At 45.1% G+C, this 27,735-nt stretch overlaps 1 protein-coding gene across 2 annotated transcripts; it reads left to right on the forward strand.

Annotated features, from left to right (window-relative positions):
• Nucleotides 1-1,906: 1,906 nt before the first annotated feature.
• Nucleotides 1,907-25,849, forward strand: Plin2 (perilipin 2). Of its 2 annotated transcripts, XM_048453034.3 has the most exons (9): nt 1,907-2,036; nt 3,136-3,174; nt 3,269-3,464; nt 6,834-6,916; nt 9,446-9,731; nt 11,553-11,734; nt 13,384-13,497; nt 14,461-14,751; nt 25,439-25,849. In XM_048453034.3, exons 2-9 carry the CDS (start codon nt 3,145-3,147, stop codon nt 25,517-25,519), a joined length of 1,263 nt encoding a protein of 420 aa, XP_048308991.2. In that variant the 5' UTR covers nt 1,907-2,036; nt 3,136-3,144; the 3' UTR covers nt 25,520-25,849. The 2 variants fall into 2 exon arrangements, with proteins under 2 accessions (XP_048308991.2, XP_048308989.2); XM_048453032.3 differs by lacking the exon at nt 25,439-25,849 and having other exon boundaries at nt 1,910-2,036; nt 14,461-15,177.
• Nucleotides 25,850-27,735: the final 1,886 nt, after the last annotated feature.

Below are 27,735 nucleotides of genomic sequence, written 5' to 3' on the forward strand. Positions count from 1 at the left end.
AAGAAAGTTCTCCCCAGGATGCCTCACTCTCCTTTAATGGACTTCCCCCCTTCTGAATGTAGTTTTCACCACTGGCTCCCAGATCTCACACTGGTGAAAGTGAGAAAGAAGGGGGCACAAAGGCCTGAGTGTTCCACCCTTTGTGGATTAGGATAGTCTGATTCCCGATGAGTCCCTGGGGCCCTGTCTCTCACAGGCAAATGAAAACAGACGGGAAGTTTCACAACTCTGTAGAGGGGAAGTGACTCACAGGTTTGAAATTTAAAAAGAGGCTTTCTGTAGGGGAAAGGGCAGAAAAAAGAGGTCAGATTAGAAAAAGTCGGAAGGGATGGGGTGGAATGACAGGGGGCAGACCAGATACCTGCTTAGAGTGACACCAGACAGGAAGAAATTATTTGACCATTTTTTATTTTTATATCATCATCATCTGAAGAAGAAGAAGAATTGGGGGTGGGGTTGTGGGGACAGGGTCTTGCTATGTAGCCTGGTTGGCTTAATACTCATTATGTAGCCCAGCCTGGTCTCAAACTTGTAGCAATCCTTCTGCCTCAGCCTCCTCAGTGCTTCAGCTTACAACCAACTGTGACTTCGGTTCCTAGCGATCCAACGCTGTCTTCTGATCTCAGAAGGCACCTGCGCGAAGGTGGCATATAAACACTCACCCAAAACAAAATCTTTTGGACTTCTTCAGGCATTTTATGGCTTACTTTTTTTTTTTTTCCACACAGTGGTGTCTTTTGCAGTGGTGGCGATCGATCCAGACATACATTTTAACGAGCCAGTTTGGACCCTTGGACGCTTAAAAAAACAATAGCAGCACCTGCATGCTTTTTGCATGATGCAACATTGGTTAAGTGATTGACGTGGAGGTGGCGGCTGCCCAGAGTTCAAATTCCACAGCTCCCGAAGCAGCTTCCATAAGCCTTGTTTAGTGGGATCCAGCGCTGTTGCTGCTTCCCTTACTCCATCCTCTGGTGACAGCGGACCTGCAGGGCTAGGGCGTGAGGGAGTATCCTTCCTAAACCTGTTCCCTCTGGTTTCTTTTTCAAGGAGTCAAAGGCATGAGCCTCTCTACCTTTCCCGGGAAAGACATTCTCTGAACCCTTATGACTTCAGGTGGCTGCGCAACTTTCCAGACCAACAACCCAGTTCAACATCCATGCATCCTACACAGGGGTGAAAACGCCTCAGATGTTGACTATTTACGTTCCCCACGACAAACAAAAAACATTGCATACTGGGCAGGGCAATAGTGCCACATTTCTTTAATCCCCCATCCAGGAGGCAGAGGCAGGTGGATCTCTGAGTTCGAGGCCAGCATGGTCTACAGAGTGAGTTCCAGGACAATCAAAGTTATAAAGTGAGACCCCCGTCTCGAAGAAAAACAAAACAAAACATTTCATGAGTCACAGCCAAGTTAGCTGTCTTCCTTAATTTTGGGCTGCTATCACTCCAGAGCGATTTGGAGTTATCTTGCTGGTGAAAACACAGAAAGCAGTGCCAAGCTTTGTTTTTGGAAATCCAGATTAACCTTTCAATTAGAAACGTTTGATAAGTTGTCTCAGTTCGAGAACAGGGTATTTCTCTGGCATGGGACTTTTTACAACCCCCGCCCTCCCCCCCCCCCCCCCGCCCCTAAGTCGAAGGCCTCGCCCCCAGGGTTCCCGGTCTCCTGGCACTGGGCTGGGATTTCTTGGCACTGGCTTTGAGTCCCTTGCCAGGGGAGTCCCTAGTCTCCCGGCTCTCGGTTGGGATCCACTCGAGATCAGGGTGTGTCCCTGGTCTTCTGACTTCTGGCTGGGCTCTACTCGCCTGGACTGGGTTCCCACCTCCCCCGCTGGGCCGCTCCAGAGACCCAGCCCCGCCTGCTTTTAGCTGGAATAGGGTTCAGCTGCTGCCTGTGGCTAGGCTATCACGTGTCACGGAGGCCTGGGCGGGGCAGCCAGGCGCTTTTTAGCGGTTGTTCCGGGCTGCCCTGCTGTGCTGCGGGCTGGACCGTGCGGACTTGCTCTTTGTTCTGCTCTCCGGGCCGTTAGGTGGGTGCAGCGCCAGATCATCAGGTCCCCCAGGCGGCTGCCACTCAGCCTGCTCTGGGCTCGGGACTGCAGCAGTGGCTGGCTGGGAAAGCTTTCGCTTTTGTTTCAGAGGTTTACTTTCTGCTTGTCCTTCCGTCTGGGCTGTGGCGGAGCAACTTGCGTTTGCCTTTTAAACGTTTAAAGGGAAACACTTTATAGAAGTACTTACGGGGGTGCGTAGTGGGAATGGTCTCGTTTATCCTTTAGCGCCTCACTAGGCAGCGCCGTCTGCTCTCTGGCTCTCCAGAGCCCAAGCTGGCCTTGAACCCAGTCTCAGCGCTGGGATTACAGCACCACCCTACCCTTAGAAAACGTTGTAAAGTGCTATTTTACGGACTGCACTAAGGAATGGCTACTGCCCTCGAAGCTTCCGCCTTCACGGCAATTGTTGTGGAACTGGGAGCTTTGGCGAGAGGCTGAACTGTGGCTGGACAGGTTCTGCTGCTGGGCAGACAAACGGCAGTTTCGTGTGGGTGTGGGTCACTGGGTAGCTAAATTTTACAGTTAGCGCCTCTCCTGAGATGTTCCTAAATTCCCTGGAGCGACTTTTTCTTGAGCTCAGTCGGCATAAGGCATTCACTGCTAGTTTTAATCTTTGTCATACAGATGGTAGTTTGAGAGTCCTGAGGCTGTGAGCTGGTGTAGCCTGTACCTTAATTTCAACACTAGGGAGGTTAAATTAGGTGGACCAGTCTGGGCTTTAGACTGACCGAGACTTGAGTAAATCAAGAGCCTTTAATTCTTGGGATTCTGTCACAGAGACCGGCGTATCTGTATCTCTACATCGAATTGTTTGCCTTTTTGGTTAGCGTTTTTGAAAAGAGGCTGCCCCCTTCAAAGACATTTCTAGTGTTCTGGTTAAGAGACAGGACACGTGCTCTTTCCTGTTGAAAGTTCTTAAACTGCTCTGGAGCCTCACCTAGCGTCAGGCTGTTAGCCCTGCAGAGGGCTGAGTTAGCCGGTTGGAAACTGAAACTTTATCTGCCGGAATTGAGCACCTTCCTGGGTTGGAGAAGGAATCGCTTCCCAGTGTTCTGAAATCAGTTTCTTTTCTCTCCAGGAGGAAAAAATGGCGTCGGTTGCAATTGATCCACAACCGGTATGATTTTTTTTTTTTTAAAAAAAATACCCGTTTCTTGGCCCCTTTCTTTCTTCTGTTTGAGTCATTAATGTCCACTCCTCTCTGGTTGCAGAGCGTGGTGACCAGGGTGGCCAACTTGCCCTTGGTGAGCTCAACCTATGACCTGGTGTCCTCGGCTTATATCAGTACAAAGGGCCAGCATCCATATTTGAGATCCGTGTGTGAGATGGCAGAGAAGGGTGTGAAGACTGTGACCTCTGTGGCTGTGACAAGTGCATTGCCCATCATCCAGAAGCTGGAACCACAAAGTGAGTTCAGACTTTCCAGTCAATATTGAGCCCAAGGGACTAGGTAAGGGCGAGTTCTAAGTTAACACCAGGAAACCCTCAAGCCTTCCTGAAACACAAATCCACCTCTGTGTACAAGCTGTCTGGCGACCCTCATTGTCACAAAGGGACCGCTTTGTAGTCATATTCTCTAACAGGAACTTCCCAGCCAGGCTTGGTGGCTCATACCTGTCATCCTAATGCTTTGGAGGGGAGATGGAGGAGTGTCGGCTGAAGGTCAGCCATGGCTACACAGTGAACTCCAGACTGCCTGGGCTGTATGAGACACTGTCTCAAAAAGAAAAAAAAATAAGGCTAGACTTGGTGATGTATGCATTTAGTCCCAGAACTCTGGAAGTGGAGGCGGGCCGATCTTTGTGTTCAAGGCCAGCCTGCTCTACATAGCAAAATCCAGGCTAGCCAAAGCTACATAGTGAGACCTTGTCTCCAGACAAAAAAACAAACCAAAAAGAAAAGAAAGAGTAAATCCCTTTTTTTTATTAAATGCTTTTGTATTAGTAACTGAAATTACAAAGGAATCATCTAGGGGGTGGACAGAGATAGCTTTCTCATTCAAATGTGCAAATAGAACATTTTTATTATATTTTAAATTATTTTGTGTCTGGTTGTGTGTCCGCGTTTGTGTGTAGGTGAATGCCACGACCCTGGTCAGCGAATAGCAGTGATCAGTTCAGATCATCAGGCTTGGCAGCAAGCAACCTTACTCACTGAGCTATCTTGCCTGGCCAAACTTTCTTTCTCAGGCAAGGTTGCACATTGTAGCTCATGCTGGCCTGGAATTCCCTATGTAACTTTATCCTTAAAGAAGGATATCCCCCTGCCTTAGCCTCTCAAATGGCTGGGATCACAGGCCCAAAGCCACATCCCTGGTTAATGCAGTCCTGGGGATAGAACTTTGTGCTTGCTGGGCAAACACTCAACCCACTGAGCTACATCATCGGTCCAAAACTTTGTATTTTTAATATTAACATTATTGAGATAAGAAAAACACAGTGAACAATTGATCTACTTAAATTAAAAATGACTGTAGCTCAATGGTAGGGCAATTTCCTAGCATTTATGAGACGCTGAGTTCCGTCCCAAGAACTGCAAACAATGAGAGCAGGCTCATTATCATTAGCAGTCAGTTTCCCCTTTCCTTCTGTACCCCTCGGTTGCTAGTCATCCATTTTTATATAAGGTTATTTCTGGCCTCTGGTATAAGCAGAGTCCTGAAACGTGGTCTTCTCCAACCGGCTTTTTTCACTTAGCGTAGAGGTTTTCAAGAATTGTCTGGGACATAGCGTTGCATGTACTGCACAGCCATGACAGATGTTCATGCTGTATCTATACTTAATCCCTTTTTTTTTTATTAAGGAATAATATTACATTGTGTGGGTAGAACATATTTGTCTAGGGTTACTGTTGCTGCGATGAAACACCATAAATCCCAAAGCAACTGGAGGAGGAAAAGGTTTATTTAGCTAACACAACCTGAATCACTGTCCTTGAGGGAAGCCAAGGCAGGAGCTCAAACTGGGCATGAACTTGGAGGCAGGAGCTGACTCCAAAGGCCTTGGAGGAGTTGCTTACCGGCTTGAGTCTCATGGCTTGCTCCACTGGCTAATAGAAACCCAGGACCACCAACTTGGGAGTGACCCCACCCACGATGAACTGGGGCTCTCCCTGATCAATCACTAATTAAGAAAATGCCCTACAGATGTGTGTGTAGCCTTTTCTCTCTATTAGGTTCCCTCCTCTCTGATGACTGTAGCTTGTGTCAAGTTGACCCTAAAAGCTCGCCAGCACAATATGCCTCCCTCTTTTTCTATGTCACAGTGTGTTTCTGTGTGTAGGCGGATTCTGGGGATCTGAACTCTGGTCTTGAAGCTCTTTTGATAAGGGCTTTACCACCAAGCTATCTCCCCAGCCCCAACAGTTTATCCGTTCATCAACAAATGGACATTAAAGTCGCTTCTCTTTGGGAAGGTGATGAATGATGTTTCTGGGAACGTATGCATGTACAAGTTTTGGGGAGAATATTTTCAGTTTTGCTAGGATGTGTTTAGGAGTGGAACTGCTGTGTCTTCTATACCTGTTTAAATTTCAGAGGAATTGGGGTTGGGTGGGACTGAGGGTTAAGAGCACTGACTGCTCTTCTAGACAACCTGGGTGAGATTCCTAGCACCCACATGGTGGCTCACAACTATCTCTAACTCCAGTTTCAGGGGATCCAATGACGTTTTTGGCCTCCCAAAGACACTAGGCTTGTACACTTGGTGCACAGACATACACACAAGCAAAACACCCACCCGTACACATTGGATTTGTTTTTTCAATTTTAGAGGAATCACCAGACTGTTTTACTAAGTGGCTACACTGGTGATTTTATACTCTCACTACCAAATTTTTCCAAAAACCTGAACTGCTTTTGACAAAGCTTTGAATCAGTTTCCAAAGGGTGAATTAGGGCATTGGTGTAGCAAGTTTTAAACTATCCAGTCAGCCAGCTCCCAAATTATGACTTATTAATTATGAAAATTCAGCCGGTAGCTTAGGCTTATTTCTAACTAACTCTTATAACTTAAATAAGCACATTTCTATTAATTTACTACTTTTAATTGATTAATTTAATTAATTTACTCTGTACTGCCCATGCTGCTTTCTTGCTTCCTCTGTATCTGGTGACTTTGCCTTCTTCCCAGCATCCTCTCTGCCCTGAGAATCCTGCCTAGCTATTGGCTGTTCAGCTTTTTATTAAACTAATCAGAGTGATGCAACTTCACTGGGTTCAAAAAGATTATTCCATATCACCTTAGATTATAAGCATCCTTTGAGAAGCTCTCCCAACAATGCTAACTCTCAAGAGACTTTGATATGAATACTTGGCCTGTTACCTTTAACGGAGAAGCTTAGACTGAAATCTGGGCCTTATTAGGGGGATCCAGGGTGCTATTATTCGCTGGTGAGATCCCAAAATGCATCATTGTGTTCTGAGATAAACAGGGACTAACCTCGTTTTGAGAGTTTTCAGTTACTTTATTTCCTGAGGGAAGGTTCAGTGGGAGCTTGCCTACTCCATGGCTAACACTGAGGCCGTCCTCCTTGGCTGCTTTTCCTGGACAGTCCCTTATTTATCAGCCACTGGAGGAACATTGCCAGCAACCTGTGTAATCTCCTGTCACAGCGAGAGAAACCAGGAAGCAGATCCTGTGGTTTTAAGGGAAACAAAGCTGCATTCTTGCTATTTTTTGTAATAAGGCGAAATTAAAGCCGAATAAAGGCCCAAGGTATTGTTGTGTGTGTTCTATACTTCAGTGACCGTTTCCCTGTGTTTCCTGTTTCCTGCAGTTGCTGTTGCCAATACCTACGCCTGCAAGGGGCTAGACAGGATCGAGGAGAGACTGCCTATTCTGAATCAGCCGACAACTGAGGTGAGCTTGGGCCAGCGCTGAGGCTTGCTGCTGGGCGTGTTTCATCTTCTCTTTAGCCCGGGCTCTGTGTGCCACAAACACACGAGTAGCCTGCCCGTCAGCTCAAGCTGAGTGTAGTTTTGAAGGAGTAATGGCTGCCCCCTGCCTTCCTGAACGGCTGCCGGGTTAAGTCCAAGTAGCAGAGAGGAACTAGCCGCTTTAGGTTAGAATGCTTTTAGGCCACTGTCTACCAGTTTGTAACTTGGCTCTCGCTGTGACACTTCTTTTAAATAACTGGTTCCCTGTGACGCTGGATATGGGTACAGCTGGGTGCAGGTCTGGGCTGGCTTTGTGCAATGCTGGTAGGAACCACATGCATACGTGACAGCTAGCCAGTGTTGGCAAAAGGGTTGCCTCATCTGTCCTCGTGATTCTGTGGCTCAGATCATGCCCTGAATTTTTCTTTCTGGTTAAGAATACAGCATTGTACAAAATGATAGGGGCAAGCAGGGCTGTATCTTTCACCCTTTAAATCGGTGGGTTTTGTGGACAGCGTTTACAATACTTTTACAGGTCTCTAAAATTTTCACTTACGTTGCTTGAGGCAAGGAACGTAAGGATAGGAATTCTTTTCTATTTGGGATATTTAAATTTTGATGAGTGGTTGGTTAGTGTGGTGACGCATGGGCTAGGGCTCTAAGCAGAGGCAGGGTATTCCTTTGAGTTCAAGACCAGTCTGGTTTACATAGCGACTTCTTAGCCAACAGGGCTGTGCAATAAGACCCTTTCTCCAAAAAAAAAAAAAGTTGTTTGATGACTTGTTTATAATATTCAGTATTGCCTGCCTACTGTGTACAAGGCCCTGAGTTTGACCTGCAACACCACAACAAAATTAGTCAATTTATTGTGTTTCAAACGAAATAAAAAATTAAGCTGAGATGTTAAACTGAAAGCTTTGCAAATTGTGGGGTTTTTGTTGTTGATATTGTTGTTTCATTTTGTTTTTATTTTTTGAGATAGGGTTTCTCTGTGTAACAGCTCTTTTGATGACAGCATTTCTCCACATAGCCTGAAATTTGCTTGGTAGACCAGGCTGGCCTCGAACGCACAGAGATCCACTTGTCTCTCCTTCCCAAGCTCTGGTGCAAGTGCCACCACCACCCAGCAGTACACTGAGATCTTATTAAGAAGTAATCTAGAGGATTCTGTTGCTAGGGCTCCTCGTGGCTCTGCGCCACCCTGCCCTGTGTTTTTTGCCGTCTTTCCTCCTCTCTGTCATTCTTCTCTCTAACCTAGACAACCCTATGTGCCGTACCTAGAGGACCAAGTTCAGCTTGGTCTGCAGTTTCCTTTCTGGAATGATGTGACTTCTGAACGTGCTATCTAAAGTTATATAATCTCACCAGGAGTGATTATGTTTCTGCTTTTGTTTTTTGGGAGGTATGGGGTCTCTTAGCCTAGGCTGTCCTTGGATTCCCTTTGTAGGTAAGGGTGACGCTAAACTGCTGGTCCTCCTGCCTCTACCTCCCACGTGCTGGGGTTAGAGGCTTGTAGACTACCAAGCACCCTTTTAATGGTGCCAGCTCAAGCCCAGGGCTTCATGCTGTATAAATACGCTAACTGAGCTACATCCCCAGCCTACCACCCTTCTTCGGCGGCTTTTTTCTCTACTTTTACCTATATGCAAATGTAGCATTGTAAAGGTTTTTTGGGTGTGGGGCAGAGGTTGCTGAGGTTATTGAACCCAGAACTTTTGGTTTTATTTTGGCTTTGAGCCATAGTTTCCTTGTGTATCAGAACTCAAACTCCAACCTCAGCCTCTTGAGTGCTGAAATTATAAGCATGAACCACCAGTATAAGATTAAGTTTTGAAAAATACTGTGTGTAAGTTAACTTTTTGTGGAGTAACTGGGGTGTCTGTCACAGTGCGCGTGTGGAGGTCAGAAGACAGCTTGAGGGAGTGGGTTCTCTCCTTCCGCCTCGTGAGTCCCATGGTTGGAGCTCAGGTCTTCCGACTCAGTAGCACTTGCTTTTGTCTGCTGGGCTATCTTATTAGCCCTAAGATAAATTCTTTTTTGTTGTTATTATTATTATTTTTGATACAGCGTTTCTCCACATAGCCTAGACTATATAGACCAGGCTGACCTCCCAGACTTCTAAGATATATTATTAATGGGCAAATCCAAGCCAGTCATGGGGGCACACACCTTTAATCCCAGCATTCAGGAGGCAGAGGCAATTGAATTTATGTTCCAGGTCATTAAGGGCAGACCCTGTCTCATACAACAACAAAACCAAAACAGCTTGCCCCAATAAATAAGTTCATGTTTATTTATTTTACTTGCATATCTAACAATCCTTAAGGAATGGATGGATGTAGCACAAAGCGACCTGACAAAGACTTTTAGCCTCTCTGAATCTTAATGCTATGTCCAAGACCAGGAGTAAAGCGGTGTGTTCAGCCCTTCTTTAACTACGCAGCCTTTGTAAAAGCCTAAGTGTGTATTCGCCCATTTTTCTCACAAGCCAGCTTGTGTGTTCTTCTTGCAGATTGTTGCCAACGCCAAAGGTGCTGTGACTGGGGCAAAAGATGCAGTGACGACCACTGTGGCCGGGGCCAAAGATTCTGTAACCAGCACTATCACAGGGGTGGTGGATAAGACCAAGGGAGCAGTGACTGGCAGCGTGGAGAGGACCAAGTCTGTAGTCAATGGTGGCATCAACACAGTTTTGGGGAGTCGGATGGTGCAGCTTGTGAGCAGCGGGGTAGAAAATGCACTTGCCAAGTCGGAGCTCCTGGTAGACCAGTACCTCCCTCTTACTCAGGAAGAGCTAGGTAATGTTGCCTTTATGCTGAAGTGATTTATGATTTCCTTTTAAAAACTTTGTTTATTTAGACACAGGTCTCACTATGTAGCCCTGGCTGGCCTATAACTCTCTAGGTAGACTAGGTTGGCCTTGAACTTATAGAGATCTGACCGTCCGCTTCTAGAGTGCAGGAATAAACGTACACCACCATGACTGGCCCAAGGCTATCATTAACCTTTAATTAGTTGGTTAATCAAATTACATTTTATTATTTTGTGTATGGCATACACACATGCTATGACGTACATGCGGAAGACAAAGGACAAGTTCCCAGGGCCGATTCTGTGCTGCCTGCATGCGTGTTCCTGTCACTGTTCTATCGCTGTGATAAAACACCATGACCCAGGCAACTTGTTAAAGAAAGCATTTAATTGGACTTGAGGTTTCAGAGCCTTAGAAGCCATGATAGTGGAGCTGAAGCATGGCAGCGGGTCAGCTGAGAGCTCACACCGTCATGAACAGCCCAGAGGTGGAGAGAGCACGCTGGGAATGACACCAGTCTTTTGAAACCCCAAAGCCTGCGCTGTGACAGACCTGCATTCCATCAGACCACACCTCTTAATCCTTCCCACACAGGTCCAGCAACTGGGGACCAAGTATTCAACCAAAAGCCTCATTCAAACCACTATAGTGTGGGTGCTGGGGATCAGACTCAGGTCACCAGGCTAAGTGATGCCTCTGCCCACTGAGCCAAATGTCGCCTTTCACACTTTTTTTTCTTTTAAGACAGGATCTCATATGACTCAGGCTGGCCTTGAACTTACTATGTAGCTAAGGATGACTTTGATCCTTCTGGCTCTACCACACTCTTTGCCACCTATTTATTGATTGATTGATTGATTGATTGTGAGACAGGGTCTCACACAGCCCAAGCTGCCCTCAGACTCCCTAGGTAGATAACTCCTGATCTTTCTGTCTCTGTCTCTGTCTCCTAAGTGCTGGTATTGTAGGTGTGCGCATAGTAAGTTCCAATCCAGCCAGGATGGCATAGTGAACGTTTCTCAAAAAAAACAAAACAAAGCGGGGTATGGAGGCTGTGCCTGTAATCCCAGCACTAGGAGCAGACAGGAGGAGGATTCAGAATTTAAAGCCAGGGGCTGGAGAAATGGCTTAGTGGAAGACTCTGGGTTCAGTTTTCAGGACCCACATGGGGGCTTCCAACTGTCTGACTGTAGTGCCAGGGGCTCTAGCACTACACACTCATGTGATACACAGACGTACATGCAAGCAAAATACTCACACACACAGAAGAAAAATAAGTAAATCTTAAAAAAAAAAAAAAAACCCAAAACCTTAAACCTTAAAAAGTTTAAAGCCATTCTTGGTTATATAGCCTTAGTGGTCCTTAGGTATCTGGACCCACATGGTACTGCTTGTACCATGTGCCAGGTCTGTGTTGCTAAGATGTTCATGTTGGTGAGAAGAAGCATATGTGAACACACATGCATGTGTGTCTGTATGTGTAAGTGTGTAACAGATACAGTAGTACCTGAGGGTGGTCAGCCCAACAGTGAACGTGAACAGTTTCAAAACGTCCTTGTTGGCCGGGCGGTGGTGCGCACGCCTTTAATCCCAACACTCGGGAGGCAGAGGCAGGAGGATCTCTGTGAGTTTGAGGCCAGTCTGGTCTACAAGAGCTAGTTCCAGGACAGGCTCCAAAGCCACAGAGAAACCCTGTCTTGAAAAACCAGAAAAAACAAAACAAAACAAAACAAAAACCGTCCTTGTTGGGATCACAGCTGAGACTCCCTGTTTATTTTCTCTTTTTCTTTTTGTCTTTTATTTCCAGAGACAGAAGCAAAAAAGGTGGAAGGATTTGATGTGGTTCAGAAGCCAAGTTACTATGTAAGACTGGGGTCCCTGTCCACCAAGCTCCGCTCCCGGGCCTATCAGCAGGCTCTCAGCAGGGTTAAAGATGCCAAACAGAAAAGCCAGGAGACCATTTCTCAGCTTCATTCCACTGTTAATCTGGTGAGTACAGTGTTGTTTTAAGGGTGAGAGTAGATCTAATTAGGGAATTTAAGAATTTCAGTATTGTATATGAATAGCCCAGGGAGGAGAATGGGTCATGCTCGGATGACTCTAGAGAAGGAAGTAAACCTCGACCTCCTGGGTGACAGTGCGGCCACCTCCCTGTTCTGTGGCACCCACAGAATGTGATGCTGTTGCCAGTGATCCAGAGACAGGGTTGGGAACTTCCTCAGAACTCCAGCGCTCATAATATCAGCTCTGTGCGGCTGGAGAGATGGCTTCGAAGTTGAGAGCACTTGTTGTACTTGCAAAACACCCAGATGGGTTATCAGCATGCACACACACACACACACACACACACACACACACACACATCAGCAGTTCAGAAGTACTTGTAACTCTAGTTTCAGCAGATCCACCACCTTCTTCTGGCCTTTGAGGGTACCAGGCGTGCACATTGTGCACATACATACATGCATACGTACATACATGCCTTTATTCATACACACATGTACATATATACATGCAGACATACACTCATACACATAACATAAAAAGAGGTCATCTAAAAAAACAAAACAATGACAATAAAAAAAAAACACTTACTTTAATCCTAGCTCTCAGGGAGGGAGAGGTAGTAGGATCTCTGTGAGTTTGAGACCAACCTGGTCTACATAGCACATTCTTGGACAGCCAGGACTAAGACTTTGGCTCAAAAAAAACTAAACAATCAAATAATCAGGCTATTCTAGTAAGTTATAAATGTATATCTGGAGCAGTTTTCCTCTTAGATTTTTGTCTTACAGATACTTTATTTATTTATTTATTTATGTATTTATTTTGGTTTTTCGAGACAGAGTTTCCCTGTGTAGCCCTGGCTGTCCTGGAACCTGCTCTGTAAACCAGGCTGGTTTTGAGCTCTGAGATCCACTTGCCTCTGCCTCCCGAGTGCTGGGATTAAAGGTGTGCCCCACCACCACCAGGCTACAGATACTTTTTTACTTTATAGTTGCAAGAGACCTAACAGTGCACAGCAAGAGTAGGGGTGGGTTTGTGCAATACATCACAATAGATTGTTGTGCAGCCATTAAAGACTGCCAAGTTAAAGAACGGCACGTATGGTACCGAGCGTCAGTTTCTTCTCGGAAGAGCAGGTGGCTGGTGAGAAGGAAGAGGAAGGCAGAAGTCTCTTCCTCATTTTTTTGTTTTGTTTTTGAGACAGTCTTGCTTGCTACGTAGTTCAGTCTGGCCCAGAACTCGGTACACAGACCAAGCTAGTTTCAGACTTATAGCAATTCTCTTGTCTCTGCCATCCGAGTGCTGGGATTACAGGCACACACCACCATGCCTGGCCTCCTTCCTTTATTTTTCCCCATGCCTTTTCCTTCTTTTAATTCTCGTTTACCCTTCAGGCAGATATAAACTCTATTACCTGTGCTAAACAGAAGCCACACTGGGCCCTGGGAATTTACTAGTTGCATAGAGGCAATGAAGAGCCACTGCTCCTTGGCAGGCTGCCAGGTCGATCAGTAACTGCAGCTGTCCTTGAACTCAATCCGTGGTATCCCTGTCACCTGTGTCCCCCACGGAGCTGCAAGCCGAGGGAGAAGGAAGGGATGGCTGTGTTCACCTGTTTCGTTTCATCACAGATTGAATTGGCCAGGAAAAACATGCAGGGTGCCCAGGATAAGCTCTCGGCCTCGTGGGTGGAGTGGAAGAGAAGCATTGGCTACGATGACACTGACGAGTCCCACTGTGCTGAGGTGAGGCGGTGCCACCTTGTTTCTCTATGAGTCCCCACAGAACGTCTTTCTATCAGCCCAGCCTCATGGCACAGACATGGAATCCCAGCTACCCTGGGCTGTTGAGGCAGGAAGGTGACAGATTCAAGCCCAGCCTGGGCCTATCTGAAAATAAATAGAGAGAGGGGCTGGTAAGACATAGTAAGCAGATAGAGGTGCCTCCACCCCCATGGTAGAAAGAGCTAACTAACCAAGTCCCTCAGGTTCTCCTTTGACCTCTGCTTAAGTACACACAATACATGTAATTTAAATATTATTTTTAGAAGTAAGGAGCAGGCTGGGGTGTAGCTCAGGGGTGCAAGCTCCTGTCTTCAAATGGGTGAGTCAGGTGACTTCTGGGAAGGATCAGAGCTCAGCTGAGAACCAACGGTAAACTAGTGAAAGAGTGGGGGCTAATGCCGCCCTCAGAACCAGCTCAATCATACAAAATGTAATCATACAAAATGGATCTTTGTGTCCCCAGTGCCAGTGTGCCTCTGAAATCCGTATCAATTGTTTGTTCATATTTTATCTACTTATTTGAGAATAGAATATCTAAATTAAACTAACAACAGGTAGTATATGTTTTGATGTCTGCTCTCTCCTGCTTACTGTTCTTTTTAAGACAATGACCTTTGCAGTCATGAGTTCAAAACTCCCACCTAGCTACTTTCTAGCTATTAGAACAAATTATTTAAACTCTAAGCATATGTTCCTAGCTGTGAAATATGATTAAAACTGCCTTATACAGTATTGTTATAAGGGTTATTAAAAAATCAAATTGGTTGGGGGCTTAGCTCAGTGACAGAGCATTCCTCTCTGGGGGAAAAGAAGGTCAGGGCTCAGTGAAGCTGCATGTGTATTGGATGTCTGTATGCATACATAGCCAACTTACTGTGGCACCATTGGATCCACTGCTAATTCTTGAGTATGTTTTATTTTTAGCACATCGAGTCACGTACCCTGGCTATCGCTCGCAACCTGACTCAGCAGCTCCAAACTACGTGCCAGACTCTCCTGACCAACGTCCAAGGGTTACCACAGAATGTCCAAGATCAGGCCAACCACTTGGGGGTGATGGCAGGCGACATCTACTCAGTGTTCCGCAATGCTGCCTCCTTTAAAGAAGTGTCTGATGGCTTTCTCACTTCCAGTAAGGGGCAGCTGCAGAAAATGAAAGAATCCTTAGACGATGTGATGGATTACCTTGTTAACAACACACCTCTCAACTGGCTGGTAGGTCCCTTTTATCCTCAGTCTCCTGAGTCTCAGAATGCAGGGGTGGACAAGACCAGCCAGAAGGTCCAGCAGCCTGAGCTCAAAACTCACTAAACCTGTCCTTGTCACCAGTGCATGATGTTCGCCAGGTGATGCCTTTTGCTAGTTTGAAATTAACCCAATAGATGACTTTAGGTTGGAAAAGGAGCTAGTTCAAACAAAGGTCCTCCTTATGGTCGTTAGTGGCTGAATTAAGAGCTGTGAAGATGCGGCATTGCCACATGACCTTCTCCCCCCTGGCTGGGAAGTGGAACGTGTTAGGCACGTGAGAGCCTACCAGAACTTAAAAGCCCTGGGGTACTTGCACGTTCCTGTCTGTGGCCTTTGTGCTATTGGCTGTAAATGTCTGTCTGTACTGAATAAAGATTCATTTGTGTGGCTTCATTTGCCCCTGTGTGTCCTGTGTCTTCTGAGCTGGCTTCGTCCTTGTTCATCTCAAGGTGCATGCTTGAGCAATTTGAATTTCGGTGTCTTTTTATTCCCTGTGGAGAAATGCCGCCTTTGGATTCAGTGAAATTCATAGCAGGGTGGAACACTTTTATGCTGTTGTCACGTGGGCTTTGTGTATTGCTTTTGTTGGCCTGCTTGATCTGCCTGAGTTCCAGTTGGCCTGTTGGGAGGTCAGCAGGGTGAACAGCATTGGGAGACAACAACTGAGCTGAAGATTTCAAACAAATCCAAAGCTAATATGAGACTGAATGCGTTGTTACTGTTACTCAGGGGTAATGGGAGAGGATCACTTGAGCCCCCAGGGATGAGAGAGCAGCCTGGACAGCGGGGAAGCCCCCCACAGAAGGAGTAAAGGGTCAGTAAATGGACTCAGCAGGCAAAGATGCTACCTGCCAAGCCTGTTGGGTTCAAGACCCACCCCATGATAGAGGGATAGAGCTGACTCTAAATGTTGTTCTCTGAGTTCCTTATGCACAAGTATGCACACGCAACACACACATACACAGGCCAGGGGATGGTGGCTCATGTCTGTTATCCCAACATTCTGGAGGCAGAGGCAGGTGAATCTCTTAAGTCTGAGGGTAGCATGGCCTACATAGCAAGTTCTAGGACAGCAGGGCTACATAGAGAAACCCTATGTTTACATAAACAAAGCAAAAACACATGGAAGTGTGGAACGTCTTTTAATTTTTTTTAAAGATGAATTATAAAAAGGCAGGTGACTGGAGAGACGGCTCAAGCAAGGGTTAAGAGCACTAGTTGGGCTCAGTTCCCAGCAATGCACATGGCAGCTCAGAGCGGTAACTCCAGTCCTAAGGGAATGCAGTACACCCATTCACATAGAATAAAAAAGAAAAACATGATGCTATCTTTAAGAGACCAGAAAACAGTCTATGGCCATACTTCTCTGCACATTCTTTCAAGGCTGGAGAAATAAAAAACTCAACAGAAAACAAGAAGCGGTGCATGGGGCCATGGCAGAACATGCCTCGAAGCTTAGTGTGCAGGAGATAGAGAGAAGAGAACCAAAGTTCCAGAACAGTCCCTGTGTGCTGATGGCTTTAACCCCAGCACTCCAGAGGCAGAGGCACTACGATCTCCAAGTTTGGAGACCTGGGCTACATGAGACCCTATCTCAGAAAAAAATGGAAAACATAAAGGCAAAACATTGCTCATGTGTACCTTAGAATTTTATTGGGAGACAGTTGTTCATTTGCCAGCTGACCCAACCCCTGGCAGGATTTTAAAACATTTTCTTTAGATTTATTATGTGTGTTTGAGTGTTTAGCCTCCATGTATGTATGTGTACTACGCACACGCCTGATACCTGGGAAGGTCAGAAGAGGACATTGGGTCCCCTGGAACAGGAGTTACAATTATGAACCAACGTGTGGGTGCCAGGGACTCAAATCCCTGGTCCCGTGCAGGAGAAGCCAGTGCTCCCCACAGCTGGCCTTCTCTCCATCCTGTCCTCCCCACAGGGGTTTTTTTAAATTGAGAGAAAGGTCTGGCCACAGAGGGCTGCTTGGCTGGAAAGGAATAAAGGACAGGAAGCAACTGGGTGTTTGCCTTGCTTTCCCCAAAGACAGCAGATTTTTCTTTCCCCGAGAGCCCAGTTATAAAGTCAGTCACAGGTGAGATTGCTCAGTGTCCACTTGCCTGAATAACTGGCCGAGCTAGTTCTGTGTGGGGAAGCAATTTCAGTCATTGGTGAGATGTCCATAGGAGGACGTGAGAATAATTCGACATAAGATCTCTAAGCAATCTGTCTATGGTAGCCGGGCTTCTAGTTCCTGTTAAGGGTGACCTGTCATTTAGGACTGGTCCTGAGTCTCCTTGTCACAAAGCTGCAGCCTTATCAAGCTTTCAAAACTGCAAATGCAAACTGGGGGTGCAGCTAGCTGGTGGAGGGCTGTCCTGGCATGCTCTAAACCCTGGCTGGGTTCAGTCCCTAACACCTCGTAAATGAGGTGTGGTCACGGCCGGGATCCTAGCATTTTAGAGTGCTGGCAGGAAGAGCAGAAGTTCAAGATCATCCATATCTATGGAGTGAGTTCAGGAGCAGCCTGGGCTACATGGAGCTCTAAAAAAAAAAAAAAAAAAAAAAAAAAAAAAAAAAAAAAAAAAAAAAAACAACCTAAAAAGCATTTTCAAAACAGCAAATTCCAGGGGCTGAAGAGATGCCTGATTGGTTAAGAGCACTGGCTGCTCTTGGGGAGGAACTGGTTTCCATTCCTAGTATATGACAAAGGTTCACAGCTGCGGTAGCCAAGTTCCAGCGACTCTGATGCCCCCTCTTAGTCTCGATGGGCATTGTATGCACACGTACACATGCATACCATCAAGCAAAGCTCCTGTGGATAAAGTAATATTTTTAAAAATAGAATGTTTTAAGAAAGAGTCACACTCTGCCGGTCATGCTAAGAAGTGAACAAGGCTGCCCTTTGCCAGAACTAAAGTTAAAAAAGGTGGTCTCTGCTCTGACTTTCACCTTTCCATGAAAATAAGAAAGAGTATGTGACTTTACCTGTGTCCTTGTTGTGGGGCTAGGACTCGCTGGCATCCTGACAGCTGTCTGTGTTTGGCAGATACAGACCGGTTTTAGGAGAGGTAGATTATTCATGGGTCTCTGCTTAATTTTTTTTTCTTAGTTCAAATAAGTCATAATCTTTCCATTCTGTGCCTCAAAAGTTTGTGAGTAGTTTATTTCAGTTAAGAATATTTGTATTTGTGGCTATAAGAATTTTTTTTATATTTAATTGCTTTAGTGTGGGTGTAGGGTGCTATGACGGATGTAGAGGTCAGGGGACAATTTGTGGGAGTCCGTTTTCCCCTATCACATGGGTTCCCCATCAAACCCAACTCATCAGGCTTGGCAGCATCTGCCTTCACCCTCAGAGTGATCTCACTGGCCCTGCATGTTTTGTTTTCGAGACGGAGTCTTATTGTGCCATCCGAGCTGGTCTAACTCCCGGACTCAAGCAATCTTCCTGACGCAGCCGTCAGAGGGCAGGAACTGTCGGTGTGTGACGTACACCTGGCTTGGAGAATTCATAGGTCATAACCACATGCATGCTTTTTCTTGTCGAGACGGATCTTGTACACAGCCCTGGCTGCCTTCAGTCTCCTGAGGACTGAGATTACAGGCACGTGTCACAATGCTGACTACTTAATTCTGGATGTATACTCTTGTGTTTCTCCATGACAAGGGTTTCAGTGCCAATTAAACTGATTATGAAAAGGAGACGGACTGGACAGTGGTGACACACACCTTTAACTTCAGCACTCAGGAGGCAGAGGCAGGCAAATCTCTGTGGGTTCGAGGCCAGCCTGGTCTACAAAGCCAGTTCCAGAACAGTCAGAACTGCTATACAGAGAAACCCTGTCTTGAAAAACAAAAACAAAACAAAAGTTTAGAAAAGGAGACAGGTCTGAAATTTATTCTTCCTGAGCAACAGAATACAGCTTTTGTTTGTTTGTTTGTTTGTTTGTTTCTCTGTTTTCACTCTGTAACAAGAACACAGAAGGAACCCAGTGGTGCTGGCGCACACTTTTAGTCCAGGTGTGCCACGCAGGAGGCAGAGGCAGGCACTTTTCTAAGTTCAAGGCCACCTGCTCAGTCTTCAGTAACTTGCACTAGAGTGTGAGACCACCATTTGAGGGACAATAACATGTATTATCTCTAACTAACCAGGTCGGGTCAGTACATAATACCAGGACATGATTAGGGAAAACATACCTCCTTTAGTACAACATTTAAGGTGCAGAGGAGCTAGTTAAGCAAAAAGAGAAACTAAAATTTGGGTTATGCTCAATGCCTCTTTTAGGGAATTGCTTAAGAGGAGGAAGGAGGGCAGATCTTTAAGAAGCAGTCTAGCTGGAGAGAGGAGAGAAAGCCTCGCCAGCTGGACCTCTCTTGGCTCCCATGGGTCAAAGCCAGTTAGCTCCGAGAACTGATCCAATTCCAGAAATGACTCATACAGAGGCCTTTCTCTGTAATGGTCTCGCGATGTGTCTGTCTTTTACCCAGCAAGCTTAAGTGTTTATCACTTTTGTCTCAAGGAAACCTTCAGGCTATCGCTATAGACTTTCTGCAGAGGTTTTCTGTGGTCCTGGCTATTCTGTAACATTTTAAAATGGCTTCGTGGTAAAGATCTTACTTACTCCTCTGGCTTCTTCGGAGATACGGTTCTCTCACCCTGGGTGCAGACGTTATTAACTCAGCTCTTTCTGGGACAGGCTCAGGATGCTCAGGTTTTGGTTCAGGCTAGCCTCAAATTTGATTCACAGCAATCCTCTAACCCTAGACTGCTGAGTGCTAGGATTATACAGGCCTTTGCAACCACTTTGGCAAGTTGAGGAAGCCTTTTAACTTAAGTTCACTGTCCCCCTGGGCCAGAACTATGAGGCAGCAGAAGGGTTCAGGAGGAAAAGGCCAAACTGGAATCACACCCTCACTTCGGGGTGAAATGGAGGGAGGCAGGCATCTGCCCGCTGCTGAATTTGACAGCTAGAAATGATGATTGGCACAATACACATTCAGATATTTAAAAAGGTGTCAGCTAGGTGACTGTTTCAAGTGACAGGAAGTCAGAAAGATTTTATGTTTCAGAGTGGGGCAGACAGTTAAGCGAAGTTCTTTCTTTTCTTCAGCCTTTTGTTTTGTTTTGTTTGTTTGTTTTTTGGTTTGAGACAGGGTTTCTCAGTGTAACAGTCCTGACTGTCCTGGAACTCATTTCGTGGACCAGGCTGGTGTTGAATTCACAGAGATCTGCCTGTTTCTACCTCCCAAGTGCTAGGTTAAAGGCGTGCACCACCACCACCAGGCCTTTCTTTTGTTCTTGCTAAGTTTTGCTAAGTAGTCCAGTCTCCAGTCTGGCGTTGGACTCTGTCTGTAGTGAACATACTCTCCACAGTCCTCAGCCCTCTCCGTGTCGGGACTATAGGATGTGCCGTCATGCCCAGCTGAGATTCCTCTCCACTCTTGTGCAAGCAGGGCCCTCAGACTAGAAAGAGGTGGGGTATAACAAGATAAAGCTTTGCATTTCGCACAAGAGTCTGGCCTTCAGAGAGAGGAACCTCCTAGACTTTTAGCTTGGTCCTCACTTCATTTAAGTTCTATTGGAGTGAGCCAGATACAAGATGTTGAGCCTGTATCATAATTGCCTGTACTTTGGGGGGGGGGGATACTGAAAAAAAAATCTGCTTTGTACACTTACTAGGTGAAAAGAATGCGAATATGAACACAGTTACTGTATACATGGTGTGTGTGTGTGTGTGTGTGTGTGTGTGTGTGTAGATATTAACAAAGTACTCTGTTATCTGAGTTCCTGAAGGTATAAGGTATGAACTCTGCCACTGCATTGCTCTGCAGAGCATCCCACTTAGGGCAAGTGAGCTGGGCAGTTAGGTGTGGCCAGTCCACGCAGCTGCTCCTACTTGTTCAGCAAAGCTAAAGCAAGCCAAGCAGAACTAAGGGCTCCTGGCCCCCTGGGCTGCAAGCACACCCGCAAGCTCGCACACCACCCATCAAGGATGAGAGGTTTTCTCCAGTATTTGCATGACTCTGCCCCCTTTTTATTTTTAGAATTATATATCCAAACTACAGACCAGCAAGGTCGCTCAGCCAGCAGAGGCGCTTGCTACTAAACCTGAAGATGCTAGTTCAGAACCCAGTGCCTACACTGAGGAAGGAAGGACCTGACGCCTGCAAGGTGTTCTCTGACCCCACCCACACCCTGTGCTGTGCACGCAAACATACAAGCACAAACTAAAAAGGAAAAAGACTCTAAACTACTTCTAACAAACTCAAATTTTATGGGTTTTTGTTTTTGCGTCATTATTTAAAATCTGTTTCCAAAACAATTCCTGAACCCATGTAATAATTTTAGCACTGTGCACACACATTCACCAGCAGGTTAAATCCCTACAGACAGCTTTCCCATGTCCTCAATATGTTTAGTGCCCTCTTCTGGAAATGTGAGGTAACAAATATGTCCATGTGTGCTGTGTATTGTCGGAATGGTGCCCCCTAGGGGTTGCATGGTGAACAGCGTGCAAAACATATTCGGCATCTCTGACTACCCCACTAATATCACAGTGTGCCTGTCATACTGACTCCTTCCATCACGGATGGGCATTTTCAGCAAGACACTTCTTTCAGTCCTGCTTCATCACTACATAAGTGCTTGTCCTTGGCAATGAAACGGCTGTTGGTTTTCGGTTTTAAGTTTACTTTTATTTCATGTGCTTTGGTGTTTTTGCCTGCATGTCTGTCTGCATGAAGGCGTCAGAGCCCCTGGAACCAGAGTAACAGACAGTTATGAGCTGCCATGTGGGTGCTGGGAATTGAACCCGGGTTCTCCGGAAGGGCAGCCTGTGCTCTTAACCACGGAGCCATCTCCTAGCCGCAGGTATTTATTTTCTAATTCTGGGAAATGATTTGTGAAACATTTCCCAAAGCCCTACAAAGGTGGGAGGCAAGATCACTACCTCTGAGTTTAAACTCCCCGTACATAGATCACGGCTGCTCTTAGCTGCCCTTTCCCTCCCTATTTCCTTCACAGCGTGTAGCTTCACAGTAGAGTTGGAGGCAGTCTAATAGTCTAGAGAAACTTGTATGCTGAGTGGGTGTGGCTGGAAGGAAGGTGAATTGTCCATATGGTACTCTTAAGTGTGTGTGTACTGGGGTGGGTGCTAGAGGGGGTGTTGGTGGAGGTGGATGCACTATTGGCTTTAGGAACTAGAACTCTGCAAGAGGAACCTCCAACATTCCACAAAGAATCTGCAAAGAGTTGGTGTATAGGTCACTGTTTATTAAGCCCCTTTCACAAGTGAGCTTACGTTACCTTTATTCTTTACCTCATAAGTTGGATATTTCAGATATAGGTTGAAAAGAGTTAAGGAGCAGAGTGGGGACTTACTCCAATGCCTTGCTGATGTCAGAGCGCATACCCCCCCTTCTATTGCTCCAATATCTTATTCATGTCAGAGTGCATACCCGATCCCCCCCCCCCCAAATTCTGTCATTCTAACCTTCTGACAGAAGAAAACTATAGGTAGCTTCCATGTTTGATATCTAGAAAAGCCCTCTGGTTTCTTTCTTTTGGTTTTGTTTTCCAAGACAGAGACTGTGTACCCCTGGCTATCCTGGAACTCACTCTGTAGACCAAGTTAGCCTTGAACTCAGGGATCTGCCTGTCTTTGCCTCCCAAGTGCATGTGCCACCACTGCCTGGCCCGTTTATATCTTTTGTATTGTAGCTTCATGTTCAGTTTTACACTTAATAAAAATATAGTGATCCAGGCATGGTGGCTCCTTCCTGGAATCCCAGGTATGAAGGATCTGCCACAAGTTTGAGGCTATTCTGGACTATGGGGTCACAAAAAATATACATACACACAAATATTTTGTTATTTAATAGATTTATAAGATAGCAAAATAGAAATGAATAAGTACTAAAGGCAAAAAGTCTAGTGGATGTTAAAATATACATTCAAAAACAATAGATCAGAGAGAAAACTAAGCAAGTATATATTTTAACCCGAGAGACTAACATGGTAGTTGACTTTTCTGATTGTTGCTCCAAACCAACACTGCTGGCCTCTGTGAATCTTAGGTTGATTGAACCTTTGAAAAGTGAGCATTCCTAAGCCGGGCAGGGGTAGCACTTGCCTTTTATCCCAGCATTTGGGAGGCAGAGGCAGGCGGATCTTAGTAAGTTCGAGGCCAGCCTGGGCTACAAAGAAAGTTCCAGCACAGCCATGACTGTTACACAGAGAAACCCTGTGTGGAAGGAAAAACAACAACAACAGAAGGAAGGAAGGAAGGAGGGAGAGAAGGAAGGAAGGAAGGAAGGAAGGAAGGAAGGAAGGAAGGAAGGAAAAAAGAAAAGTGAACACCCCTGAAGAGCTAGAATGCAACTTACTCCTTCCATGAAAAATGTAAGGAATGAATTAATGAAAGTTGTACCTCAGATGCTCAGTTCTCACAGTTCCCAAGTTCTCAGGGGAAAGGACAATGAAGGACACAAAGATATAAGGGGCCTGTTGAATAAATAAAGACTTTCCCTGTCCCCTTGCTCCTCATTTTTTCCGTATTATTATGGAATACAATATACCAAGCATCAAGTTTGCCATTCTAGGGATGGGGAGATGGCTCCGTTGGCAAAGTGTCTGGGTCACAAGAATGAAAACCTAAGTATAGATCACCAGCACCCATATTTACACCAGGAACGGTGGTGTGGTCTGAAACCCAGTGTTGGTGGGGGTGGGTAGGATTATGCAATAGGCAGAATCTGGAGCTGATTGGCTAGTCACACTACCAAGTCAATGAGATCTAAGGTCAGTGAGAGACTTCTGCCTCCAAAAACAAGAGGAAGAATGACTGAGGAAGGTGTGCTCCACCAATCTTTGGTCTCAAGCGTGAGCACATGTTTATCCACATGCCATACATACATCATCCTAGGACAGGAGTTTTCTTTTTAAAATAATTTATTGTATTTTATGTACATTGATGTTTTCCCTGTATATATGTCTGTGTGAGGGGGGTCACATCCTATGGAACAGGAGTTATAGACAGTTGTCTGTGTAGCTGCTGGGAACTGAAGCCGGGTCCTCTGGAAGAGCAACCAGTGATCTTAACCGCTGAGCCATCTCTCCAGCCCCCAGACAGGATTTTTCTATGTATTTCTATCTGGCCTGATACTGTATAGCTCAAGCTGGTCGTTTTTTGTTTTGTTTGTTTGTTTGTTTTTTTCTTTTTTTCAGACATGGCTTTCCACCCCGGCCAGGCTGGCTTTGAACTTGTTATATAACTGAGGCTGATCTTGAACTCCAGATCTTCCTGCCTCACCTCCCAAATCCTGGGATTACGGGTGTGAGCCACACGCCTGCCCGATTCGGGTCATATTTTTGATATGTAACTCAGTGGCATTAAATACATTCACAATGTAGTTCAGCTATCGCTATCATTCGCTACAGAGACTTCTCATTCAAATAAAACGTCTTGTCTATTTATGCTACAGGGTAAAAACATTAATGCCTTAAACCCTTTCTTCATTTCTGCCCCTTTATTTTTTTGAGAGTTTTGTTGTTGTTAGTTGTTTTGGCTATTAGGCCATTAGTTTTCCCCTGTTCTTTTTTGCTGGGAAGAGTCCAGTCTGTAGTACTAAATTTTCCAGTTATTTCCTTTATCTTCTTCTTAGTTAACCTTCTGGTGTGCTTGGGGTGGAACCCAGGGCCTTTGAGATCACTAAGCACAAGCTTACTGTCGAGTTGCACCTTCCAACACCTGTGATGACTATTTCAAAGTTTTGTTTGAGGCAAGTCCTCTCTATGTAACTCAGTCTTGCTTCAAGTTTACCCCCCAACCCCTAACCTTTGCCTCCTCCGTGTTGTATTTCAAAATTAGAAAAAAAAAAATTGCTGGACAAATCCTAGAAAAGTAGAACGTTATAATTTAAAGAAGAAAGAAGAATAACCCAAAATACTCCTCATTGTTTTCTGAGACAGTATCACTATGTAGTCCTGGCTGGTCTTGCACTTACAGAGATCTGGTTGCTTCTGCTTCCAGAGAGCACCTGGCACAATAAACAACAACAAAACAGCGACAGTGTAATAGCGTCTACCCCGTTAGTTCTCTACTAAAGAGAAGTTTCAAGCTGACATAGTGGTGCCTGCCTATATTCTCGGCACTCCAGGGGAAGGGCCAAGGAGCTGCTGTGGACCTGACCGTTCACTTCACCTCATTGCTGCCAGTTCTTGCTTTGACCTTAGTTAACACAAGGAAGCTTAGTGCTCGTTTTCACATCTGTGGTGGTTTGAAAGAAAATGGCACCCACAGGGAGTGGCACTATTAGGAGGCGTGGCCTTGTTGAAGTAGGTGTGGCCTTGTTGGAGGAAGTGCATCACTGTTGGGGTGGGCTTTGAGGTCTCTTTTGCTCAAGCTTCCCTCAGTGTGACTCTCAGTTAACTTCCTATTGCCCACAAGATGTAGGACTCTCAGCTATTCCTCCAGCATTATGTCTGCCTGCACACTGCCATGTTCCACCCCACCATTATAATAACGGTCTGAACCTCTGAACTGTAAGGGACCCCCCCAAATGTTTTCTTTATAAGAGTTGCCATAGTCATTGTGTCTCTTCAAAGCAATAGAAACCCTAACCAAGAAACCATCTAAGGTTCTTCTTTTACAGATGCTGGATTTCACTGCCATTGATTTGACATCTGAGACTGATGAAGTTCCTGATATTATACCTTTGGAAGAGGATGACTGAACCAAAGATCACACACTCACAGCCCTGTCCTCTTAGGGCAAAGTGCTACAACACAAAGAAACACTCTCTTTTTTTAAAAAATGTATTACGTATCATTTTTTAATATTTACAATTGTGTTTAATCCTGTGGCTTTGGGGATTGTTAGTCTACTTTTCTGGGGAGTGCTTGATCTTAATTGTAAATGATGTGAACTTTTGTGAGAGATCTTGTTCAGTATCATGTATCATTTTCTTTAATTCTTTAATGTTTAATTGCTGAAATACCTATAATAAAATTGGGCTGTTGGTCAGTGAGGTGCACACTAAAAATATAAAAATTTGGCAGTATAATCCTTGATCAGAGAGTCTTTTTTTCTTAAACTGAACATTTGCAAATTTTTGTTTTATATTAGGATTTTTTATTTTATTTTGTTTTTGCAAAACAGGGTTTCTTTATATAGCTTTGGAGCCTGTCCTGGAAGTCATTCTGTAGACCAGACTGGGCTCGAACTCACAGAGATCTGCCTGTCTCTGCCTCTTGAATGCTGGGAATAAAGACATGTGCCACCACTGCCCAGAAACATTCTTCTTTTGGTAACAGCATACTTGTGTCTCTGGAGGTCCCAGTGTGTCAGTCAGTCAAAGTTTTACGCTTTCCCTTATTCTAGAAGTGACCTGTGGAATATTCTAGAGGAGTAGTGAACAGACAAAGAGAGAAGCACGATGGACATGCCGTACTGAGAAAAGATACCAAGCCATGCGACAAAGCATAGATAAGAATTATGGGTTAATTTAAAGTGTAACAGTTAGTTAGTAACAAGCCTGAGCTATTGGCCAAGAATTTATAATTAATATTAAACTCTGTAGGGTTGCTTGGGCATGGCTTGCTGGACAGAAACTTCTGCATGCTGTGGTCATGTCAATGAACAAAAGTTTGCCAACAAGAAGGAAACATAGGATGTACAGACCCCAAGTTCTAATCTCCTCTACTTAGGAGTAACCTTAATCAAGTTGCATCATTTCTTTTTACCTCAATTTTCTCATGTGTAAAATGAGAATTTTATTGTCAGTAGGGGTAGAGACATGGCCCAGAATAGCCACTAGGCCTGAGGAGTTCTCTGTGTAGGGTAAAGGAGGATGCTTGACTGACTATTCTGAAGAATTTCAGGATCAGTCTGAGTGAAGCAAAGGTAATGATTTTATTAAAGTGAAATAAGACAAGACTGGAGAGAAACTCAGCCAGTAAAAGGACTTGTTGCTCTTATAGAGGACCTAGGCTGAGTTCTCAGTACTCACATGATGGCTCACAAGTCTGTAATTCCAGTTCTGGGGAATCTGATGACCTCTGCTGGCAGAAGAGGACAACTGCATGAACATGGTACAGAGATCCATGTTGGTAAAACACAAATAAAAATAAATTTAAAATAGAAATAGGCACACGCCATGTTTGATTTAAGCATGGGCATTTAGAGAGAAGGACAGTATACACTCCTAAAACATGGATGCTTGAGAGTCATGTTTAGGTGTCTTTTTTTTCCCTGAGACAGGGTTTCCCTGTGTAGCCCTGGCTATCCTAGAACTCACTGGGTAGAACAGGCTGCCCTCAAACTCAGAGATTCTCCAGCCTCTGCTTCCTGAGTGCTGGAATCAAAGACTTGTACTATTGTTGGACACTGTGAATAAGATTATCACTACCCACACTAGCTCAGAATTGAGTATAATGAAGGGTTCTTTATTTAGAGGGAACTCATAGATCACAGTCCTCTGTACAAGTGAGTAACAGGAACTGAATCCAGAAGCCGAGAGAAAGAGAGAGAGAGAGAGAGAGAGAGAGAGAGAGAGAGAGAGAGAGAGAACCCATGAGCTGGTATCTTAAAGGCTATTGGCTGAAGGAGTTTCAAAACAGCACCTCGCTCTTTTGTCTAAATAAGAGAGTTCTAAGCCTAATATAAAACTATATACAGTAAGAACAAATATCAAGTATTAAAAATTAGAATTACAACCAGTATAAACAATATCAAGCAAGAAACATGCTAAATGAGCTGGTACAACTCCTTTAGATGTCAGTGTGGCGATTTCTCAGAAAATTAGGAAACAACCTTCCTCAAGACCCAGGAATACCATTTTTGGGTATATATCCAAAGGATACTCAATCGTGTCACAAGGACATGTGCTCAACTATGTTCATAGCAGCTTTATTTGTCATAGCCAGAACCTGGAAACAACCTAAATGCCCC

This window comes from Myodes glareolus, chromosome 3 (assembly GCF_982192425.1).
Source record: "Myodes glareolus chromosome 3, mMyoGla1.1, whole genome shotgun sequence".
In the NCBI taxonomy this organism is placed as follows: Eukaryota; Metazoa; Chordata; class Mammalia; order Rodentia; family Cricetidae; genus Myodes; species Myodes glareolus.